The sequence below is a fragment of the Bombus pascuorum genome, chromosome 14 (assembly GCF_905332965.1).
Source record: "Bombus pascuorum chromosome 14, iyBomPasc1.1, whole genome shotgun sequence".
Lineage (NCBI taxonomy): Eukaryota > Metazoa > Arthropoda > Insecta > Hymenoptera > Apidae > Bombus > Bombus pascuorum.
In genome coordinates, this window is record NC_083501.1 from 4,810,653 (window position 1) to 4,831,870 (window position 21,218).

Consider the following 21,218-nt stretch of genomic DNA (forward strand, 5'->3'; position numbering starts at 1 on the left):
AAGAACTATTTGTTGCGTGTAAAAGCTCAAATTTCACTAAAAACCGACATACAATATGCGCTAATATACCGTAAATCGTCAATATGTATTACGTAAGAATTTATAACAGGCAAATCCTCAACGTCTAATTAAAACTCAAACAACCAGATTTGAGTGTATAATTAAAAATGCAAAATAATATCATTTTATGCAGCACGGTACAGACAAAAGACAGCAATGTGCAATATATATTAGCCTACTTATCCTGTTTTCATTAAAATTTGACTTATACTCTTTTGTCTGGCCATCGGAGTATCCTCACGTTTCATGAAGCCAGCAGGTGTCCTAATACCTAGGAACAGTGGTGTAGGTTGAATGTATCAGCAGGATGAAGAAACGAGGCGTCGAATCACCATACCAATCGCGTAGAGGGGCGAATGGAACGAGGCAATGTGGAAAGAGAGGGTTGAGAAGGCGACCGGGGGTTGGGCTGGCAACCCCCGTAGTCGGACGAGGCGCAAGGTATAAAATCAGACGTCGGATACCTGGGGGCATTCAGTGTCGAGCGAGATACCGTGCTCTGCTCAGTATCGCTTCATCGGATTCTGATCACCGTGTGACCGAACGATCGCCATCGCAATGAGAAATCACCTATTTGTATTGCTGGTCGTTCTAATATTTTCCACCTCTTTCAACCGTAAGTGCAGTGCCCCTTCCGGTCCACTCGGAGGCCGGAAGGGGATGCTTCTAGTATTTTCTGGGGTTCTCTTGCACAATCGTTTCTGTCGACTGACGACATTCATAAATAACAATAGCAAAATAAACGGCAATGATATCGGTGATGTTGGTAAATCGAGGAATTACATTTTCTAAGTTACAGCCTCTGATTTTGCATTATTAATTTTGAAAGTAGAACGATGTTAACGATATGAGTAAATTGGTAACATCGATAAATTGATAAGTTGTGGTTATGTAGTAGATTATGAACTTTGATTTTGCAATTTTACGATAAATTTTATGTTTCGTTACGATCAACTGTTTCAATTCAATTTAGTCTTAAACAATGAAAAATAAGACTTAGAACCTACAGCCCAGAAATAGATAAACTGTGGTAACAAGGTAGTAATTCTTGCAAAATTTTCTTTCATCAAAAGTTTCATTTGTTCTTTCCCTGATTATGAAACTTGCTAGTGCAAAAGAAATTAGTAATACCAGTGACTCGTGATTTGTAAAATTTCATTAGTGCAATTGTGCAAAGGGTCCCTGGTTTCGCGCCATCGATGGGGTTCGCCATAAGACATTGCCATTATTCTTCTTCGTCTTTCAGTTTCCTGCTTTTTCTTATTTTTCTCTAGCGTTTGTAGACTTCTTGACTTCTTACTTTTCTCTTACTTAAACTGAATCATTGACGACTTAAGTAACGTTTCGAGCTTAAGTTTCTTTGAAAAGAATTTTTTCGTTTCCCCCGAGTCATCGAACCGTTCTGACGATCGGTTTGTAATTCAATTTGTTTTTTAGTCTCCCAATGTGGGCAAGGTCGGCAGTTGCAGTCTACCAAAGGCAAGACATTCGCATGAGTATCATAATTTTTTTGAATTCTTTTCAACTTTCTCTTCAGACACTTGAAAACTTGACGATTCTTTTAAACAGTCTCGTTGCTTGTAGAATTCGATAATGCAATTAAATATGTCTATCTCTGATACCAATTTCATGTCGTTGTTTTATTAAATTTAGTCGTACTAATCAATTTTTCTATAAATTTATCTAAAATTGAGTAATGGAAACCCATTTTTCTCTTTTCAATAATGACGTACTCTTATCGTTTTTAGAGCTTAGTGACGAAAATCAACTTTTCTATTCTTCATACTAATTCATCGTGATAACACTGTCAATAATACGAAAACGGTATCAATGCATAAACAATTTGCACTAGATATGTAAATATAATTCGTAACTAACGTTCTGCTTGCTTGTTAATCATAAACTACGCAGGATATTTTATTTAATTTAGTCGTTATTTTTAATTAGCCTTTTACCAGCTTGGTCGAAATTTCTTTGAATCCAAACATTACACGATTCTGAACATTTTTATACCAGGAACGCTTCCTACTATCTTAACCTTTCCGTCCTTTTCATTTCTAATTAACCTAAAAAAAAAGAGAGAGAGAGAGATCATGTTACCCTAAAAGAGGAAAACTGAATCCTCTGACGCATTCACTAAAAAAAACTGAAACACGCCCGCTTGTAAAAATGTATTATACGATGAAGCAGAAATATTCGTAAGATACTGCAACTAATTGGATGTCTATTCATTAAATGAAAAACAAATGTCACGTTAATTACTTCCATTAAAAATATATGCTTCTATTTGTCCTATTACAAGTTGCATAATATTATTTTCAATTTTTCTTCAATTCTCGTATTTAACTATTTTAACCTACACATATATACAGGTTCACGAAAGTATTCGAACATATGTACATACCTTCTAAGATCGCATTACGTCGTCATACGAAACATTTCGAAGTTTCATTAGCACAGGTATATTATATAATACGTACTTCGCGAAGATCGCAAAAGTATTTGAACAAATAATTATTCGTTATATTAGTAAATATTAATATTCATTGGGACCATCTTTAACATTTATTACATTATAATTCAAATGACTCTTCAAGCTTTATACTAATTGTCTACTCTAAATATCTGTTTCGTTACATCGATACATTTTCAGATTAATTTCAAATTTGACTATTTATAGGAAGATTCTGTGGTAAGAGTTGGAATAATTTCGTGCGCCAGTGTAGATTTTTATTCAATTTTGTTTGCCTTCTTAATTCTTAAATGCTTATCAAGCATTTCAATTTCCGTCATCTGTTACGTAATATATTTCAGAGGGAGTGAAGTTAAAGTTGAATGACAGGCGAGCTTCTGGTCTGATGGCGTATCCGAGGATCGGTCGATCCGACGTGCCGATTCCTAACCTAAATTTCAACCGTCGCCACGCCATCGAACCAGACACAGATTTCCAATTTTACAGCCCCGAGTTTGACTCCGTCTCCGACAAAGATTACGAAGGTGAAGTATCGCCAATAACATTGAAACGTGCATTCGCATGCCATCCCGCAATCCCATTTTACGTGTAATTTATCTTGCCCGGTGAAAGATGGCCAATAGCCCGCGCCATTTTGCGTGCAGAACGTTCCACTTAGAGCGTGGCAACCGGCTCCTCGTTCTATTCTTCTACGTGCAATTTCGACCACCTAAAACAAAATGACGAATCGTTGTATCGTTTCGACCGTCCGACAGATCTTTCATAACAGCCATTTTTTACAGAGGTCGCTTCACTCCCCGTGCGGAGATACGAAACTGATGTTTCGAAGAAATAACGCGACAGATCCATTTCTTTTTTTTTTTTTTTTTTGCGATTATGATACAATCGTAAAGAACTTTAATTATCGAACGAAAATGGTCAAATTTATAGTGAGAGATTAGAAATAATTATGGCTGATATTCTTATGCGTTCGTGTGAAACTTAGGGATGGAAAATAGACAGAATGCATATAATATGCAAAAGAAAGTTTATAAAATAAAACGTGTAAGAACATACAATAATTGTACAAAATGGATTTATATTTAATTAGGACAATGAGTAACTATAAAATCTTTAGTATTATACGAAAGTTACTCATAGTATATCAATCTTACATTTTTTTTATTCGCCACCGTATATAAAATATTCAAAGCAGAATACTCGTTATAATTTTTAATAAGTAAAACGAGTTTCTATGGGGACGAGTTTATATCGTTTTAGCTTCCATTTGGTTGCGGTAAGATTTATTTGCTTTATAGTACCGATATCCAAATTATACCGAACAATATAGTAGCAAGGTAGATTAGATTGAGCTTCACGGTTCCTACGTCATGTTAATATTTAACATTTTCAGTATACGTCTATGGCGTACGTAGACTTTACGCGAATACTTTATGGTCTGTCACACTAGGTTTATTCTACTTGATCTCGGTGTGTCTCGTTCGTTCTGTCCGCCGCACGATTCCACTTACGTGATTCAAATTTGTAGAGATACGATAGTTTCGATCAATAACCAAAATTCATGTGTCCTATATCTATGACTGTATCGAATTTGCCGATGTTAATACACTGTGACCACACGTTATGGATTTGCTAATTTCGCTAAATATTAAAATTCGTTACAGATCAATAGTTAAATTTGGTCAACTCTAGCTTTGTAATTGTGTTAGAAAAATTTGTTAGATGAGTTTGTTACACTATAAACAATCAGCTGTTCGTGTTAAACTACGTTCTTCCTATACGCTAATTCTCTAGAATCTTGTAAATTTGATATGTTTGGCTAATAGCAAGAATCCAGGTGATTATCAATTTGAGCAGTTTGTTCTACGAGAGAATTGGTTGTAGTTGTGAGTAAAACGATCTGTGCACAACTTTGGGAAATTGAAATTTCCTTCCCTAAAGTCTAATTCAAAGGATAGAAACACACCTCGAGCTAGCGTAATCGCATAAATTACCATACAATTTGCAGACGTTCGCAATACAGCTCCCGGATCCCTTGGGAGATCGATGAACCTTAAACACGCAGACAAATTTCCAAAGGAAGCATCATGGTTGATTTCAGATCGTATCCGTTCACCCAAAGATTATCAACTTTGGCAAAAGATCGACGATGGAAGATTCGTTTATCCCGGCTCGTTGCTACTCACACGAGGTATGAGATAACCTTCTTTACGTTAGACAATTTTTAGAGTTTATACCAATTGATCTTTGATCGAGTTACACACTAAACAAACCGACAAACTTCGTTAACCCTGCAGCGTTCTTTCCAATATTTTCAACGTAATTGTATTTTTCTAACGTTAAAAAATATCTCAAGTTTGATCATTTCTCGATACAATTTAATCCCAGATATGTCTTTAAACCTTAAAGAACACCATTGAAATATAAAAATTTGGGAATTGCAACAGGGTTAATATCAATTATTTGATTTCCAAATAATCAAATACCAATCGTGTATAAACGATTTTCAAACAAAACTATTCTTCCACTTCGCATATTCTTCGTGTGATGTATCCATTGATTTATCGTCGTTACATTCTTTACAACTCTTCCTGTATAAATATCACAGTTTAATTATAAATATCCGATAACAGTTAACAAGACGCCTCATCCATCGACTCAAAGAGGCTGAAAACAGAAGAGTGTTTCTATAAGCCACGCCACTCGTTCACACTTTATTTCGTGCCATATAAACTGCCCATCGATTTATCACCATTTCGTCGTGTACAGTCGGTCGGTTATGCTTGAAGCATTCGATCGTGATTCGAATCCTTTTTTTCGGGTTTCGCTGTAGAAACGTTGCCAGTGTGGGAACGTTTCGCTATTTCGATATAGCCGCGCGAAAATCCCAATCCCATTGATACGTGATCCGGGAACAAAAGCTCGAGCATTCGTCGCGAATGTTCTGTTGATGCGCGGCCCAAATGCCAATTTAATTTTTCCCCTCGTACTGATACTATTTCACTCCACCCCTCTGTCTCGCTGTCAATGGCACAGGATAACGCGTTCGTAAACGTGCATGCCAGATTTCCAAAGAATAAAACGCTGTTAATGCGTTATTTATACAGGCTGAGCGTAAAAACTCGATGGAAAGATGTTACACCTGTGATACTCTGTGAATTAATATTAATAGACGATTTTTCGGACGAATTGCCATACTGAAAGAAAATTCAGGTTTCTACGCATTTATAGAAAATTCGAAAGTCCAAAATTTTAATCTTCGTGGCACAGTCATCAATCTACCACGGATTTCATTTGTAGGAAATTAAAACAAAAAGCACAGAATTCAAGTATCCAAAACGCTATATGTATCATATATTCGATCACATTCTGTAATCTAATCGAATACTCGATTTTTCTTCTCATCTGTAACAATTAAAATTTAAGATCGATCAGTTGCTTTAGCTCCTAAAACACTGTGAAAGAAAATCACGTTAATCCTATCATCTCGAGTGAAATTTTATTTCCGTAGCTTTCGAAAATATAAAATTCAATGTAATCAAGTAAATAGAATTAATCGGTTTGTCGTTATTTAGTAATAATTAAAGCTAGGGACGATAGTGTTAAAAGAAAATTTTCATAGGCTGAGATTTCATCAATGGCCTTTAAGAGTTAAACATTCGTATCAAATTTAAAGAAATTTACACAAAAGAAACAATAAGGAAACTTAATTAAATCGAACAATTTGCTCAGTTAATATAACCAAGCTTCAAATCCGAGGTTTGTTCTTCAACAATAGGAAATCTGTTGATCCTCGACATCAATGATCGCCCTATTTGCATAGACCTATATAGTCTACGACTATTTGTGCCTTCGTTGTCGACTAATTTCAGGTTCTCGAAACATTCAACTGAATGGTTACACGCCAAGACTTGGTCGTGAAAGCGACGTCGATCGAACTGTCTGCAAATGATCTTCGAGGATCTTCAGCTGCGACTCCATGGAACTCACGCGATCTGACCTAACCTATCTCTAGCCGGTAACCAGCTACCCTCAACGATGCCAGACCTAACCTTCCTTTAATATTACCAGGAGGTTTTACAAACAACAAAACTACGAGTCGATCCTGCGTGTAACACACAACTGCGAGAAATATTGTTCGTAGAAAATTTATAGAAGATTGTTCTACATGTAAAGTTATCCATAGAATTTTCGCTGACACACGAACGGGTAATAAAGCTGGTGAAACGATGTTTCGTTCTGAACAGATACCTTCTCCCCTCTATGAACTCGTCCCATTCCTCCTTTAAAGAATTTTCTTCCCCTCGTTGTTATCGATTTCGAATTTTTCTTTTTGGAAGAACTCCTCGGTTACGAAGTAACGTCTCGGTCTTTTTGCTGAAAAATTTCTTTTACTTTTCGTTAAGTTCCCCTATGTTTCTTCATCGTTGCTGCAATCGAGCGATTAAGCAGAGCATTTGTTTGGGCAAGAGAAAATTGAAAATTTGTTAATTGGAAATTTGAGGCATTCCTTAATTCGTAGTCTTCTTTTCTTTGATTTCTTGACATTCTATATAGTAACAGACGACGACAGTAGAATTTTCGACGATTTTGCTTTTTGTAATCTGTCATGTAATGGAAATAAGCTTTTTCTCTCTCTCTCTCTCTCTCTCTCTTATGTGTTCTTAAGTTCCATTAAATATCTTTATTTTTATACCCATTATATTTTATGTTGCAAAAGATCGAAAAAGTTTGCAAGCTTTCATCATGTTGTCTTCTTTAATTCTTTTGATGTTATGTACTGATAAAAAAGTTTCTTTACAAAGCTCCCTTTACAGCTTTAATATACAAATTAATATCGATTGTCCCTTTTTATAGCCGGCAGGCTAGAAAATAAACTAAATTACAAATTTATATTGTTCTTCGTAAAATTTATCACATTATTCGTTTGTAATATAGTGCAGAAATGAAATTTCCCTTTGATCATCGTAAGAGGCAAACAGTGCATTCGATTATTAATTAACGACAAAAGGGGATATTTCGCATCGGTGTTAATCGAGTGATTAAACCCATAGGAAGGATTCTGACCAACTTTCTCCGGAAGCTTCTGGCATTTTAATGAAGTTCGTTTAATCCACGAATCACCAGGGAATCAAGTCTGGAAATAAATCCTCATATCTCGATCGATTATTCCTTTCTTTTTGTTCTTCATCGCAACGTGAATTATGGATGAATTCGTCGACACGATTATAAAAACATTATATATAACGATTGAAATATTAATTTTTATATTCAGTGGCGGAAAATACGATTGCATTTCGCGGGAATTATCATCTACTTCGAATATTGTAATTAAAAAGTTGTTCACAATTTTGCTACGCTTTTAAAATTTCGAAACCAACAACGTGTCTTTAGTCAACAATTGTATACTAAAATGTTCATTTAAAGATAAGTGTAATTTTCTTGATTTCCTGACATTAATGTCATTTTACGTCGTTTCATGTCACGATGATAAAGAATAATATTTTAATGCGACAAAATCAGTTTGCTCCAAAAGTCCAAAAAGTAGGACTCTTAAAAACAGCTTCTAAGCTGATGAAATTTTACAGGAAGGTACGTGTGTTGATATTACGACCACAATTATTTGTAGATTGATTACGAAAATACATATTTAGCTCAAATAAAAATCAAACAAAAGGACGATTTTGCTACAACAATGCAAAAATTGCTTTCTGAATATTCAGCTGAATTTTTAAATCGTCTTCCTACAAGATAAAAAAGACACGAGTTATGGTGTTCTTTTTTTGTATTCCATGTACAGAGGTAACAAGTTGTATCATAAGGTTTCTCGTCTAGCGGTAATTATTACCAAATACGAGTATTAAGCCAATTTATATCTATTCGAATCGAAACTATTCACCGATGCTATGTATAATTAGTGGATACAATGCAACGATTTAGCAAACAATGCGCGTATTACTATCGATGCAAGTTCAGATTTCTAATTTCTGCGGGTCGAATGCAACGAGCGGAGAACGATTACGATCGCCCTCGTCGAATCGGCCTGTTCGGAATTTCGTTTAATCTCCGGAATACCGCAGTAATGCGGCTACCATCGGCCATTCTGCTAATAATTGCCTTCATTAATTAAAGAGTTTCCTACCAGTTTTAAGGAAATCTAAATAAATGTCTTACTTATATATTCTGCGATTCCAAATAAATATTCTTTGCTTTTCGAGCGAATGTCTTATCCTTTCAATCTAATTATAAAAATAATTTACGTAAAAAGTATTTAAACTATCGTTCGTACTAAAACTATTTGAAAGTAAATTAGTTCAGAATGGGAAGTAAATGTTCCATTGATTTCGACTGGATAAATATTCTATCCATATAAATGGAATCTTCAATTTTGTCTTGACAATTCGCTATTAGACTTTTTAATTAAATAAGATGAGACTTCGATTAGGTATTTAAATTTTTATATTATATTCTAGAACAGGTATAGCGAACTTAAACAATAGGGGGTGAACGTTAAAATTTCAAAGAAAGAAATTTACGAACCATCAAAAATCAATTAGAATTTCCAGACTAACTTTTGAACTTTATTTTCTCCTCGAAAAAAATGTACACCACTTGAACCTTAACCTTCGCCCTCTGTCAACCTCCACCTTCGCTGACGATTTTTCAATCCCCCCAACATCTTGCCCAAAAGATAACAATTCTTGTTTAGGTCTGATCGATCAGATTGATTATTCGTCGGAATAAGTGAGAACAATAATTCGATGATGTGTAAAATTCAATCGTTTTATTTAATTGACAAAGTGTTCATAATTGGCGGCGACACGGCACGCACCCGCCACGCTATTAAATACGTGTACTGCGATAACAAATATGTACAGTTGATGGAGTCGAAACAGTACAATTAGAAATTAAATCATTACGCAGTTAAAACGATAATGTGGCCATATTCAGGGCCGTATTATGGAAGAACTTGTAAATCCTTAAAAATTGGATTTTGGAACCTTCGGGTCTTTAAATTGTTGACAATTGAATCTTTGATTCTTAAAGTCTCTGAAAATAGAATACACTTAATAGGTTACAAAAGCCATTTGTGAGTTACATTTTCACTCTAAATTCTTATTAATGTAAGTTATTGATGTAAGCTTTAATGGTTGACCAATTTTACGAGGCCACTATATCGATTCCACCAACACTGCACACGTAGAGTACGTAACAAACTAGTGATACACCTCGAGAATGATTAGGGGAGATAACGTTACTTCGTTCTCTGCATCCACTGAGGATAACCTCGTTCCTCCTCGTCTTCTTTTTTCTGTCCCTTTCTTCTTCGTCCTTTCCTTTGTCTTCGTATTCCTTTTTTTTTTATTTTCATTAGTTATTTACAAACCACTGGAATCCGTGGGTATTGGCAACTAGAGAAACTTACGTCCTAAAACGATCACACACGCACTCGTCATTGTACACGCTTCCTCTGCGAGCAGCCATTGTACGCCGACCAAGCATGCAAGCCAGTTAGACAAGCGAACATACAGACACGAGGGGGCTCGTCTTAGAAACTGCACGTGTCCAGTTGATTGTATCCATGGGTTGAGGAACGTTGACGCAAGTCGATGGTTCCGTGGAATATAGCTGAAAATTGGAAAGGAGATTGCTTTCTTAAAGCTGTTCATAGGAGTTTTAAGAGGTTAGGAATGACGCAGTAGTATATATGAATTACTGACACGTTTAGGAACTGGATACAATTGTTTCTATGATAGCAGTTTGAGAAAGTCGGTTGTTTGGTTTAGTGGAATATATCTGAAAATCGAAAAAGGAGATTAATGTATCTGTCAGAGGAATTTGATGAAAAAATAGAATTTTCGAGAAGTAGAGAAGTTAGGTTAAATACTAAGGAACAAAGCGAACGACAGTGAATTTGGATGTAACAGGTGCTTAAAGAAATGGAGAATACATAATGTATCAACAATCTTTTTAACAGTTAGGGCTGCGGGAGGGTAGTCAAAATTAAACAAATTAATATTATATTTTTCAAATGTAATGTACCTTGAAGTTACATTATGTCAAACTCTTTGATAGTTTATCAGATATTTCACAATTTTTAAATGATCAAAGACTAGATTAAGGGAAACTTCTTCTTGAACTTAAAATATCGATAAAAATAATTTGAAAAGTCTGAACAAGGAACGAAGAAAGCTAAGAGTTAATGATGTTTTGAATGGTAATTATCGGCGCAATAAATAAATAAAGAAACTGATTCACTGTGTAACTTAAACATTCTCAAAGAATAAAATATCAATTAATGAAAATATGGATGAACGAGGAGCTAGATGGAAAGTAAATAACCGCAGCACTCTATTGGAAGCACTATAATTGCTACCCATTAAACTGAAATCATAAATATATTATATACACCGAACGAATAGATTGCTGGATGAAGTTCTTAAAATTATGCACAGCGAGTTTCTAAAACGGTCAACATCGAAAAATATCGGGTCGACTATACAATGTGTGTATGTTCGATATAAAAAGTCACAAATCTTACGAGTTCTAGCATCAGAAATCACTTTAGCTTTCTGTATTTTCGTTTCTGATACTTGAGCAAATGAACGAGTTTAATCTTCATTTTCTTTTTCTTTCGAGCTATTTACAAAAATGAACCGTCCTCTTTGGCGCAAAAAGCATTTCATTCATTGGCGAGAAAGGGTCGCTTCTTCGATAATAAATTCCAAATGGCGAACGTCGATTTATTGGCACTAACGTTGATCAGCGGCGCTAGTGTTGTCAACTTAGTGAATAGTAAGGGGAACGTGCAGTTTCGAGACTCAACGTCTTACGTAATCGAATAGGTTGTTGGACAGACATAACTGTGTTTATGCTACTTTCGATAACCTCCGGACGTCTTTTTAAATATACCAACGAGATACAAACTTTCTAGGTCCCTGTATGCATACAACCTTAATCAATGTACGCTCGAGGAATGGTTTTTCGGATGATTTAAAAATGTGAGCCATTCGCTTACCAAGTGATGATAACAATTGTTAACTTACGTGTATATTACATCAATCACGGTATAAGTACAAGAGATACAAAAGTGTCCCTCCTATTTTTCCCTTAATTTACATTTGGCAACAGGATTATTGGTCTTCTGGCTTTTCATAAAGATCCATTAACAGTTTGAAAAATCAACAAATTGAATGACAAATATCGCAACACAGATATCACAAGTGAAGAAAAATGAAATTACCAAAAGTACAATGATCACCACACATCGTCTCAATTTCCTGTGTTATACAATTCCCACATGGAAACAACACACTCACCAGTGTTTCACCTGGTAGGCCCACGGCTCACCGTATAAAATGCGGATACGTGTGGAGTACTATCAACGACGAACACAACGAACGAGATCGACGGGGAAAAGGACGCGCGTGACTGAACATGATGGTTTGTTTTTTCGGATTGAGGGGGGAAAAAAGCGACGGACGAGCTTTGAACAATTATACCGACTATTTGCTCGAAAGCCGGCCGCACGAGGACATCCCTCATAGGGATACAAACTCGTGTGGCGGTTGTATGATTCGAGGTGGCGGTGGCGGTGATAATCGCAGGTCCGCGTCCGTTAGCGAGAACGCTGAACTCCCGTTGGCCGTTACGCGGGGCCCCATATTGTCGTAAGGCGAACAAAGGTCGCTGGATCGTAGCGCTCGTCGCGGCAGCGTCGCGAAGCTGGACACGCTGCTGGCCGCCGGAAGAGCCGAAGTCGTTTTGTTCACCACACCGCTAGTGCCATGAACAGGAATGTCCAAAAGATCGGGGTAACAACGATCGGAAGAATCCTGGGGCATTGACACGGAGATAAAGATGTTCCCGAAGATTCCAGCTGGTAGGACGCCACTAGTGAATTCTGGTGGCGGTGGTGGGAACATGGCGGCGCACGGTACAGCTCTCATTGCGGTCATGGAGCCACTGCTCACCTCTGGACGTAGTCTCTCTACGGTAACAGTGGCAGCGCTCATGGGGTCGCAAATGGACCCTCTCTCTGCCAGTTCCAGGTCACCCGTGCTACAAGCTTCCACTATACTGCCGTGACCACTGCCTCGATCGTTGCTATTTCCAGGTGTCGTGGTAGTCACAGACAGATCCAGAAGCTTCTTCTCTTGGTCACCGAAACTAGTGCTCCCCTGAAGCTTCACCTTTTCTCGAGCACGCTGTCGTCGAGTACCACCGCACACGCACAAAGCCAACAGAACCGCAGAAATGGAAGCACACAACGCGGCAGCTCCCCCACCGGCCAAACTCACCCAGAGCAACCAGTTATCGCTCTGGGAGAGCGTGGGTGCCGTGTACACCCGCGGAATAGCGACACTGACGGTATCCCTGGCAAGACCGGCGATATTTTTGGCAAAACAAGAGTATTCCCCAGCGTCACCATCACTGGCATTGTAGACGGTCAAGTTGTTCCACCTATCGGTGAGTCTACTGGTAGATGGGACTCGCTCATTGTAGGCCATATCGACGTCAGATGTCGCGTAGGCCACATAGGTTCCCGAATAAGTTTGTTCGGTTAATTTAGTCGCGTTTACTGGACCTCCATTTAGTTGCCACCAAACTTCAGGCTCTGGATCTCCCGTGGCTAGGCAGGCCAGACTCAGGTTCCCATTAGTCTCTTCCTGAATACTACTGGCCAACACGAACACTTCAGGCTCACAGGCAAACTCTACTGGCTTCACATCTTCCCACTTGCGACCTTCAAGTCTCATCGGCGACGAACACACTTGAGGCACGGAGTACAGTTTGCTAGGTCTGCTAGGGATCAGCCAGATTCGGAAATCTCTAAGTCTGCAATCGCAACTCCACTGGTTACCATCTAGTGTTAGAGTTTTCAAACGTGGCAAACTTGATATCACCGATACATCCAGATACTCCAATTCGTTGTGGTCTAACCTCAGTGACTCTAGACCGGTCAGATGGACAAATGCTTCTCCATGAATCTCGGATAAGGAGCATCTTTGCAATTCCAAGTTCCTCAGATGTTGCAGAATTGGGAACTGGTGGCTTCTCAGCTTGCTCAATGGATTCCCACTTAAGATCAGGATCCTCAGTCTTTCGTTACCCAGAAAAGTGTCTGGTTCCAGCATCTCCACGTGATTATCGGAGAGATCGATTTCTACTAAGATCCTCATGTCTCTGAAAGAGTCTGCGTGGATTTTATAAATTCCAGCGTTCCTCAGGAAGACTCTCTGCAGATTCACTAGGCCGGAACGTTTAAAGATCTCTGACTGCAACGCGGGAATTTTGTTTCCAGACAGGTCGAGGACCTGCATGTCAGGGTCCAAATTGGCGGGGAGCGAGGTTAGGCTAGCATTGTAGCATAGGGCGGATTTTTTTCCGGATGTCCACTTGCAACGGCACGTAGCAGGACAATCGGTCCAGTCCGGGAACGCGACCGCTTTAGAGAGCAACGCGAATGTGCTGACCAGAATGAAGAGGGCCAGCAGAATGCGCCCTCGCAGAGGGTGGTGCATTGCCCCTATGTGGTGCATGCCACTGTCCGTTTCTCTTTGGCTGCTGCTAGTCGTCCCTGTGGATCCTTCCTCCGTCTATTAGAGATCTGAAAACAGATAGGATTTTATGAAAAATTAGTTCAACCATGATTTCCTCTTGGGTTAATCACCTATTCCACTGTTCATTAGGAAACATTCTGGTTTTGTATAAGACATGATAATTGAAAAGAATATTTCTGACATTTCTAACAATAGCTTTCTGATATTTCTAATAACAGTTTTAGTTAGGACCAAGTTAGTTTTTGACCAGATTACTTATTAACCAATATGATTCTAAAAGTTATAGTATAAGTAGAACACAATGGAACCAAAAGACACGTAAGAAACTGCAGATTTTGTTACCTTTCGCGAGTCGAACTTTTCTTCGCGTGTACCGGGTGACCCATTTTAATTGTTACTCAGAGCAATACACGTTCTCGAAACTTTTCAACTAGTGACCGATTTCTGCGTACTGATAACTCTTCCTATCTATATTCATTCTTCATGTATGTAATAATGCAACGTTGAATTTAAGTGACAGTGTTCGAATTTATTATTTCCTCCCGTATGCCCGCGTCATTTTCTAAAGGTCATTGTATAATCGATATACATGATGGATATATTTCGGAAATGGCATCGTATCCGTCGAATATATTATACGTTGTTGAAAAAGTGGATACATGGGGAATTGAAGGTTTAGGGGAGCAACAGAATATTAAAGACGGTTGGCCGGAAATGTAGGTAGGGGTCTCTGGGGACCCTTGTAGTATCGATTTCAACAAAAAAAAATTGTATATAAATGGTACTTTTCTATTGCATAAATGTCATTGTTATTTTTAAACCAATAGAAACAGTATATAATACACTTAATTCTGTGTGTAATAGTTTAGATTTAATAATAGTAGTTCAGTAGTGAAACCAGGTCTATCTAGCGAAACTCTAACCACATAAATTGCAACATTCGCTATACAAATAAACAAACGAGATCTCGAGAACTTCTCTTTTAATTTATAGCATACTCAATCTTTCGTAAACAAGAGGACTTTTGTGGAAAAACATCAAGTTTCTCGCATAAATAGAAATAGGTCAGCCCATAGACTGTGTGCATATGGACAATACGAAAACAAGGCACGAACGCGCGGTTCCTTTTGCAATATGTCCGGATTATTCTGCGTCCCGAAACATTTTCTCTAGAACACTTAAAAAACAACTTTGAACCTGTTGACTCTAACGCGAAACAGACCGAACGGGACTCTTCAGGAGAAGGAAAAACGGAGGGGAGGGGGAAAGAGAGTGCTCTGATATTTCTATTCATCTTCATCGTCCCCTGTTTTTTTGCTTGTACAAGAACAAGAAGGCCAATTAACGAACTCGATCCGTTCCTCCTCTCCTTCTTTTTTTCTTCTCCGCGTAAAACGGCGAAAAAAGGAAACGTAGCGTTATAAAGAAAATAATCGAGGGGAAGAAAAGGACCTGTCGATTACAAGGGGTGAAAAAGACTTTGAGAATGAACGACACTGTCGCATAATGCTGGGACGATCGAACGCTACGCGACACGCGTTGAATATGCTCGAATCGCGCGCGCGTAGCATATAGAGCGTTTCAGAAAGGTGGTTTAAAGAAAGAGGTTAAGGAAGTGATTCCTTGCGAAGGAAGAAGATAAAAGCGAAGAATAAAGTTTTTGCATACAAAGCTTCAGCAATTTTTGCAGGAAATGACTTTAAAAATTTGTAAAATATATGTACAGTGAGTTACAAAATTATTCATGAAGTTGGAAATTCGTGAGAAGTTTTATACGTAATAAGACTATGTAAAAGACTTTCCAACACTTTTTCTTATAGCAAAAAGCAAAAGCTGGAAGAAGTGATTTTTTGTGAAAAAAGATCAGATAAAAATATAGCGTAATATTTTTCGATATACTACGAAGGAATAAGCAGAGTACTTCACAACATCGCTTAGAATTTTCCAAATATCCGAATTACATTTTTCAAAAATATTTGAAATTAATAGTAAAAAGATGTGTTCTTCTTCAAACTGATTACGTTAATTTTCCAAATTCTACGTTACACCGTAGATAATAGATTCTAGTTTATGAAACGAAAGGAATTTTTTTATTTTAAAGGTTCCAGTTCTCGCCAGTAATAACGATCAATCATCTGTATTTTACTAGAAGTGATTTCAAACATAGGCAATAACTTTGCCTTTTTAAATATTTTTCTTTAAAAGAGAATGTAAAGTGAAGCAAAACTTGCACTTTTTATTTCGTAATTATTTATGAAAGAATACCCAGAGTTTACATATTTTTAGACGCCTCAAGATGATATATCCTCTTCAATATAAAATGAAATCATATTATTTGCATATATGAATACTATTCTTGTGTGTCACGAAGTGAGTCGTTAGTGCTAACAGGCCGTACATAAAATTACACGTGATAATTTCTGGATTAACACGCTCTCTGCGAGGCTGTTCGCTCGTTAGAGAGAAACGGTCGCTACTTAACGCGTTATTGTGCGCCATTGCTCGAACAACACTCGCATTTGTCAGACTAGCCCGGCCTTAATGTCCAGTCGCCGAAATATGACCAATTAAAACTCGTTACCGTTGTTCGTTTGTCAATGACGCTAATTTTAGTCGATTTAGGAACGTTTAAACTTTAAAGAACGATCACCCTCGCTATAGTCTCGATAGAAGTCGTTAGTCGTTCAAGGCCATTTCCCCCACCACTATCTATTCCGTAGAAGAGTCAGTTTTATGTTTCTACCTAGTTTCACTTTTTAATTTATATAATGGACTCGTAAGAAACATTTTAATTCTTTCGCCTATTTTTTTTATGAAAAAAATATGTAATCACTTAACACACATGCTGTGATGTATGATCGATTTGTTAGAAAAGTGACACAGTTAGGAGGAGATTTAAAAAAAAATTAATAACCAAAAATGTACAAAGAAAAGTGTAAGGTAAACAGAGCGATTTAAGTTTGTTGAATTCTACTTAATATTCTTTATCAAGCTCTAACATAGTTAAGAAAGGAAAAAGTAACCTAGAAATCACTATGGAAATAAAGTATTTTCGAAACGTCTGCTATCGTTACACATTATCCACGCAACAGAGGAAAAGTTATGTTAAAAAATCATTTTCATCGCTCGTTACAATATATTATACGAAAATTTCGTTATTTTCATTAATAAACGAAAGAGAAAAATTGGTACGTTAATCTAATTCATTAAATTACTGTAATATTTACAGTATTTTAATGAGCTGTAGTTTGAGTTATATTACGCCACATAATGGAATTTTCTCTTTTAAATTCCCAACCCCTTTGAGTTCCAATTAATAAATAGATTCAGATGACTTATTTTACCTAGCAACAAATTGCATAAACCGTACGTAATACGAAGAACACTCTATATATCCCCGTTAGAAATGAAATTTCCTAAAGAATTAAAGTATTAAGACATAACAGGTTGGAACTTAATTTTCGAATAACTCGAACACGAAATGATGAACGGTTCGTGACGCGTCGTGAAATGGCACGTCTGATAGATACTTAATCGTTCACATCAGGAACACAGCCGGTTAATTTATTTGCACGATTATGAATATTAATGCGGTTGCAATTGAAATGGAAATTTCCTCGTAAGTGTTCAACGGAGTGTTTTAAACGTTGTTCGGTTCGATACTTCCCTCGGCAAGCACGAGCCAAGTTGTTGGTCGAAAAAGCGAATGGAATTAAGGGGAGCAAGCTTGTCTGGTAAAACGATATCAATGAATCATTCGCGAAATCCCGGGACTCTCGTCTTTTATTACCTGCACATGTTGCTCGTAAAACGCGTTCGAACATTAGCCGCTACGTTAAAATGGAAACATCGTGTTGCGTGGAATTTGTCCCAACAAATTTCCAAACTTCCGTCCCGTCGAGAGTTCGAACAAACCTGTTCTTGAAACTCTACGACGCGACGTCTCAGAAACAACTGTACAGGATACTCGTCACCGACAAGAATTTACTATATTTCTACACGTAATGGTCACTCAGATTGTCGATATCAGACGTGGTAGATATCCTTAATAGTCTATTGGTAGCTTCAGATTACATGAGTGAGCGAAATAGTATTTTACGTTACATTTGAGTTACATTATTCAATAGTAGAGAGTTCACTGAAAATATTTTCTCTTAAATAATATGACGGTATAACCTATTGTCTCGTTCAAATACCTACTCTTTCGTAATTAGTTCAAGTATATTAAGTTTCACACCATCTACTGTGTTTCATATGACTACAAAAACTTGACGCTAAACAAAATGTATATGGAGTCATGATAAACTAAACGTTTCATCGCAAAATAAGTGTATGTGCAAATACTTTCTTGTGGCCACTGTACACTGTAATCCTATGCCATAGAATACACAAGTGTATAGTATAGAAAAACTGCTGTTTTACTTATGCTCATATACCCGTAGTGTCAATTTTAAACATTCTTTTGTCCATCAAGGTATAGCTTCACGTACAAAAGTTAAAAACAAAGAAAGAAAAGAAACATACACGCATACGCAACAAAAAAGAGAAGAAAGAAGACTTGATTTAGAAGAAATGATACACGAGGGAGAATATGCAAGAGGATGATCCGGCATAAGTAAAACGACAGACACCGAGACGCATGGTGTAGTTTGTATCATGCCATTCGATCGTGTCCAAGGAAAAGCTAGGTATCTTTCTCTTTCTCATTCTTCCTTGCCCTTTCGCCCTCCTTTTTTCTCCCTCTGTCTAACGATGCTCGGCTTATTCTTACTTGAGCGTCTCCTTTGGCCGCCACTAAGCATGCCGTCTGCGAATCTGAATGGGGCCGTCATGCCTGCGTGGACGCTTCCATTGTTTCTCAGGGGCTTTCATTTCGCCGACGGTCCTCCTTCGGGCATCACAAAGCCATTGTTGCCCGGGACTTCTTAGATTTCATTCTGATTAAGCCGCGCTGAGCGTGCACGCTGGCCCACTTTTCCAATTACAACCCCAGCCCCAGGATTAATCTGCAACAAAAACAATATCCACCTCCTGCAACATATTACGCTTTTAGGAAAAAAGAAAATAAATACATGGTTCAATTTAAAAATATACTACTTAATTTGTTAATGCATTATAATAATTTAAGAGGAAGATAAAGTTCAATGTATAAAGCTGCATTTGCTGTTGAAATTTGCTATTTGTTTTTTTGGCTACATAAAATGTATATAGTCATATATGGTATTTTGCGAGACAAAGGGGAATCTTGAAGCGTTATGAGAAGCAGAAATTCCACAGGCATGTTCCGACATCGAGTCGCTTCCGGCCGCGCACACTAAGGCATATTAATTGCTGACGTACGCTAATGGTATGCCCGCGTAATACGCCGCGAAATTTATATCGATCATAAATTAGTCAGAAAGTCGCTTGGGAGCCAGCCAATAACTCTCAATATTGCGAAATTTTCGATAGAAAGTCGTTGAACCAGAGACAGAGTAGCAACAACCTGATAGACACCGATAGACCAACAGCAACAGTCAAACCCTTTATAAATGTTATGAGAATCAATTATATACGTATAAAAAAAAGAAATAATGCTTAGAATTTATACAGTAATGACCAGAACGTGTACAAGACTCTGTACGTAATATAAAATACTTGAAAAGGAAATTGGTGTGTATCGTACAAGCAAGAAATTCCGTAGTTAGGTTGACACAGGTTCGTTAAGAGGCAAGGGGCGGCCAGGCTGTGGTTCGACGCTCGATTCGACGCTCGATTACTCGAATCGACTGTGCCACGGTCCTCGCGGTGTCGTGTACGTGTCACTCGACTCCCCCGAGCGAGCTTTTGAGTGCATCGACCGCGGCAAATTCGCTTATACCACGTACTTGCATGAGAATCTGCGGACTCGACGAAAAATCCGTACGTTCCTCGCGGCCTGTTCTGACCAATCGCGTCGTCGCTCGCAGCCTCGTTGAAAAATTAAACACGAGAGAGCACACTGTACACCACTGTGTCCGTCTCTCCTTATTTCATCTTCCACTTTTCTTTCTTCTCGATGCTTTCTTGTATTCTCGTCCTTTTTATCAGTCTCGTCCTTCCGTTTATACGTACGTATGCTTCTTCCAAACGAGAGGTTGTCCAATTGGTCAAAACCTCCTTTCGATTTAGATGTAAATTTGTGAATGGTTAGCACCGAACAGAATTAGTCACATAAATGTGGTCAAACACTGATCACGCGAACAGACACATTGCAGGTAATTGATTGATTGAACGAACGAACGAAGCCCGCAGAAAAGAGTGGAAACGGATCGACAGACAGCGCGGTGCACTTGTCAGCTTCCTCTCCACGCGTAGTCTCGCGGCGCGTGAACGTGTATTCGCCCGTTCTCACGAGAGGACACCCCCCACCTGGTCCGCGAGGTCGTCGACTGGCATCGACGAGCTCTTTTCTATTATCCTCTTGGCCGATCAATCAATTCGGTCGCGCGAGACCTTTCGCGGATAAGGTCGAGCCACCACCTCATCGGTCCACCGTAATTGTTCCTTGGTTAGCCCCGAATCTCGTAAGGGATGCTACTCTTACGGATCGAGTGCTGCGACCGCGCCACGCCATCGAAGATCTTCATCCCCCGAGCTGGCCAAGTTTTCGCTACGGCACACGAGAGGCGATCCCACGCACACGTACTACACATACAGAGAGAGGAGAGGCACACCGTACGCACGATTTAGATTTACGCACTAGAAAATTCACGGGAGAGCACGTTTCCTTTCGGCCACGCACACTTCTGGGATCCTGAAATCCCCGCGATTCCGTGCCACGCACACGCTACACGAAACCTGCAGATTTGCCGCAGAGGCCAGCGACACGGTGCCTCCGTATCCCCGTGTCTGTTCCTCTCGCTTCCCCCTCCCCCGCCCTTCCAACCCCTCCCCGACAATGAAATTCCCCCTCTCCTTCCTCGCCCATCATGGTGGCGCGGTCGTTTCACCCGCCCTCTCGCTCCCTCATTACCCATAGCTGTCCCTTTTTGGCTCCCTTGCCGCATAGCCATCCGCCGGCAGCACCGTCGAATTCTGGTTCAATGAAACCCATTCTCCCCGCACGAACGCCCTCTCTGGTTCTACGGAACCTTCCACCC

At 38.6% G+C, this 21,218-nt stretch overlaps 2 protein-coding genes across 9 annotated transcripts; one reads left to right on the plus strand and one right to left on the minus strand.

Annotated features, from left to right (window-relative positions):
- The first annotated feature begins 299 nt into the window (after window positions 1–299).
- On the plus strand, window positions 300–6,764 carry LOC132913918 (CAPA peptides-like). 4 transcript variants are annotated; one of them, XM_060972576.1, is made up of 5 exons: window positions 300–676; window positions 1,498–1,539; window positions 2,875–3,057; window positions 4,542–4,724; window positions 6,406–6,764. In XM_060972576.1, exons 1-5 carry the CDS (start codon window positions 619–621, stop codon window positions 6,483–6,485), a joined length of 546 nt encoding a protein of 181 aa, XP_060828559.1. In that variant the 5' UTR covers window positions 300–618; the 3' UTR covers window positions 6,486–6,764. The 4 variants fall into 4 exon arrangements, with proteins under 4 accessions (XP_060828559.1, XP_060828560.1, XP_060828558.1 ...); XM_060972575.1 differs by lacking the exon at window positions 300–676 and adding an exon at window positions 683–826; XM_060972578.1 differs by lacking the exon at window positions 300–676 and adding an exon at window positions 683–826 and having other exon boundaries at window positions 4,635–4,724.
- A 2,538-nt stretch (window positions 6,765–9,302) lies between these two features.
- LOC132913885 (leucine-rich repeat-containing protein 24-like) lies at window positions 9,303–20,989 on the minus strand. Of its 5 annotated transcripts, XR_009659480.1 has the most exons (5): window positions 19,965–20,989; window positions 18,869–19,103; window positions 12,508–14,144; window positions 9,960–10,162; window positions 9,303–9,886 (listed from the first exon to the last, which is right to left on the minus strand). XR_009659480.1 is itself a non-coding variant. In XM_060972525.1 (4 exons), the coding sequence occupies exons 3-4, from the start codon at window positions 14,074–14,076 to the stop codon at window positions 10,046–10,048; spliced, it is 1,686 nt and encodes a 561-aa protein (XP_060828508.1). In that variant the 5' UTR covers window positions 14,077–14,144; window positions 18,869–19,103; window positions 19,965–20,989; the 3' UTR covers window positions 9,303–10,045. The 5 variants fall into 5 exon arrangements, 4 of the variants coding, with proteins under 4 accessions (XP_060828508.1, XP_060828507.1, XP_060828505.1 ...); XM_060972525.1 differs by having other exon boundaries at window positions 9,303–10,162; XM_060972524.1 differs by lacking the exon at window positions 9,303–9,886 and having other exon boundaries at window positions 10,072–10,162; window positions 12,041–14,144.
- Between the last annotated feature and the right edge of the window lie 229 nt (window positions 20,990–21,218).

Excerpts from the sequence above, each read along its gene's own strand:
- LOC132913885 (XM_060972524.1), bottom strand. The coding sequence starts at position 14,076 with ATGCACCACATAGGGGCAATGCACCACCCTCTGCGAGGGCGCATTCTG.
- LOC132913918 (XM_060972575.1), top strand. The coding sequence starts at position 721 with ATGCTTCTAGTATTTTCTGGGGTTCTCTTGCACAATCGTTTCTGTCGA. Across the intron at positions 1,540-2,874 it reads GCAGTTGCAGTCTACCAAAG|AGGGAGTGAAGTTAAAGTTG; the intron begins GCAAGACATTCG and ends AATATATTTCAG. Across the intron at positions 4,725-6,405 it reads CTCGTTGCTACTCACACGAG|GTTCTCGAAACATTCAACTG; the intron begins GTATGAGATAAC and ends GACTAATTTCAG.